General features: G+C 37.0%; 1 protein-coding gene across 1 annotated transcript; it reads left to right on the forward strand.

Moving 5' to 3' along the window:
* Positions 1 to 124: 124 nt before the first annotated feature.
* On the forward strand, positions 125 to 1,971 carry LOC110444160 (methionine synthase reductase-like). Its single transcript, XM_021488568.1, has 3 exons — positions 125 to 349; positions 1,092 to 1,306; positions 1,677 to 1,971. Exons 1-3 carry the CDS (start codon positions 236 to 238, stop codon positions 1,915 to 1,917), a joined length of 570 nt encoding a protein of 189 aa, XP_021344243.1. The 5' UTR covers positions 125 to 235; the 3' UTR covers positions 1,918 to 1,971.
* The last annotated feature ends 79 nt before the right edge of the window (positions 1,972 to 2,050 follow it).

Here is a 2,050-nt window from a genome sequence, read left to right on the forward strand (position 1 = left end):
TTTAGCTCTGCTTATAGAACGGTCCAAGTGCGTTCGTTTATCGTGAAATATTTCTGTGCCACACGTACCGTTTCAACCGGGATACGTGAATGTAGCCTTTATGTTAGATTAGGTTTGTTTTCAATTTAACAGCTCTCCTGTAGCTGACCCTGGTGTATTGGAGGTGACCTTCAATGTTGTGGAAATCTCTAGTGGAAGTGGTCGTGTGTTTGACCGAATTGGTGTGTGTACAGGAATGCTTGACCGACTGACCAGACCTATACAGAAGTCCTATGGTGACCATTGTGTATCATCACCAGAGGAGGACATTTCTGATCAAGTTGCCAGTTTACAGTTATCACCGATGAAGGTTACTATTTATATAAATTTTGAAAAGGCAATAACAGATTCATCTACAGCAGATCGATAAATTACTTTTACTTTATGTAAAATTCAAGTATTTTCACATTTTAAACAAAAACTAAATGATGAATTTGAAAGGGACAAAAAATCATTACCTAATTATTAACTAATCATAACTACTTTAAAAGCTTGACTTGAACATTTTTATGATTGTTTTTGTGTTGAAAAAGTATCTACATGTATTGAAAGGAATAGGTTTGGACAGAAAAAAACCCAGGGAGAAATACTTAGACTTACTGTCTATAGTTGGCAATTTAAGAATCTTCTACCTCACTGAGTCATCTTAATTGAACTGTCTCATCCCCAAAAGGGGTAGGAGATTATATAACCAGGGCCATTTACATTCCGACATGACTTATGTTTTACATAGGATTGTTCTATTAGACACACATGGGTATGCAAGATGAATACAATCTTTTCCTACATTGAAGATAGGACAGAGAAAATTCCTGAGGGAGCAATCAATTTTTGGCCCCAATTTCCTCCAATAACCAAATGTATTAAAACAAAGTAACATGCCTGCTTTAAACATAAATGACAATTTGTATCCCCTGTTTTTTTAGAGGACCAAGAAAAAGAGAACTTTTACATGGAGGCTCACATGAGACATTCGTGTTTTGCATATGTAGCAATGAGAAATGTGTTATACCAATGTGTTTTAATTAATGATTTATGTATGCCACTTTTAGCTTCCTATATTTGCACGGACAAGTCAACACTTCCACATGCCTGATGACCTGACAGTGCCGCTGATCTTAGTAGGACCTGGGACGGGTGTGGCTCCGTTCATTGGCTTCTTGCGCCACAGGGAGGCCCTCCATGCCAAGATGGCTGATCCTGCTTTGTACGGAGATACCTGGCTCTTCTTTGGCTGTCGTCATAGAGACAAAGATTTCTTGTACAGGTGAGTCATAGGAAAAATTAGTACTGTACATGTATAAAAAGTCCACATGTCTCAAATATCCGTGTAATTATTGCACACCTTGTGACTCTTACTGTCGCAATACAGCCAGTTTTCAGACCATATAACACTGTTTAATAATATTGTAATACCAAATATTTTGTGACCTCCTGAAAGTATTATTATTATGCATTGAGTTTGTTACAGACCATATTTTCTTAATCCTTAGTCACACTAAGTATGCTTTGAAGCTAGCCACAAAGAGTTAATATACTGACATGGATATGTAATGCTGTTTTATTGTTTGGTTAACCCCAAAGTTGATTCATAAATGGTATAAAAAATATATTTGTATGGATTTTGTATTTTATAGAAGAGAGTTGGCTAGATTTGAGGAGACTGGAATCTTGTCAAGGATGTGTGTGTGTTTTTCACGTGATGAACAAGACTCTGATAAACCGCGGTATGTCCAGGACAATATCTGTAGACATGCTGCAGAGTTAGTTCCCCTGATCGACAAAGGGGCCAAAATATTTGTGTGTGGGGATGCTAAACACATGGCAAAGGATGTAAATGAGGCTGTGATAAAGTCAATACAGGAGGTTAAAGGTTAGTAGAGTTTATACTACTGTTTTTACAGTCAAACATTCTGCAAGTACCAGTTATTTGAATATGGAAGATAAAAATAATTCCATATACTTGCCAGGTTAACTCATTCACCCCTGAAGACACATTTGAACTCTTCCA

Source organism: Mizuhopecten yessoensis, unplaced genomic scaffold, assembly GCF_002113885.1.
Source record: "Mizuhopecten yessoensis strain PY_sf001 unplaced genomic scaffold, ASM211388v2 hete_36045578, whole genome shotgun sequence".
Classification (NCBI taxonomy): Eukaryota; Metazoa; Mollusca; class Bivalvia; order Pectinida; family Pectinidae; genus Mizuhopecten; species Mizuhopecten yessoensis.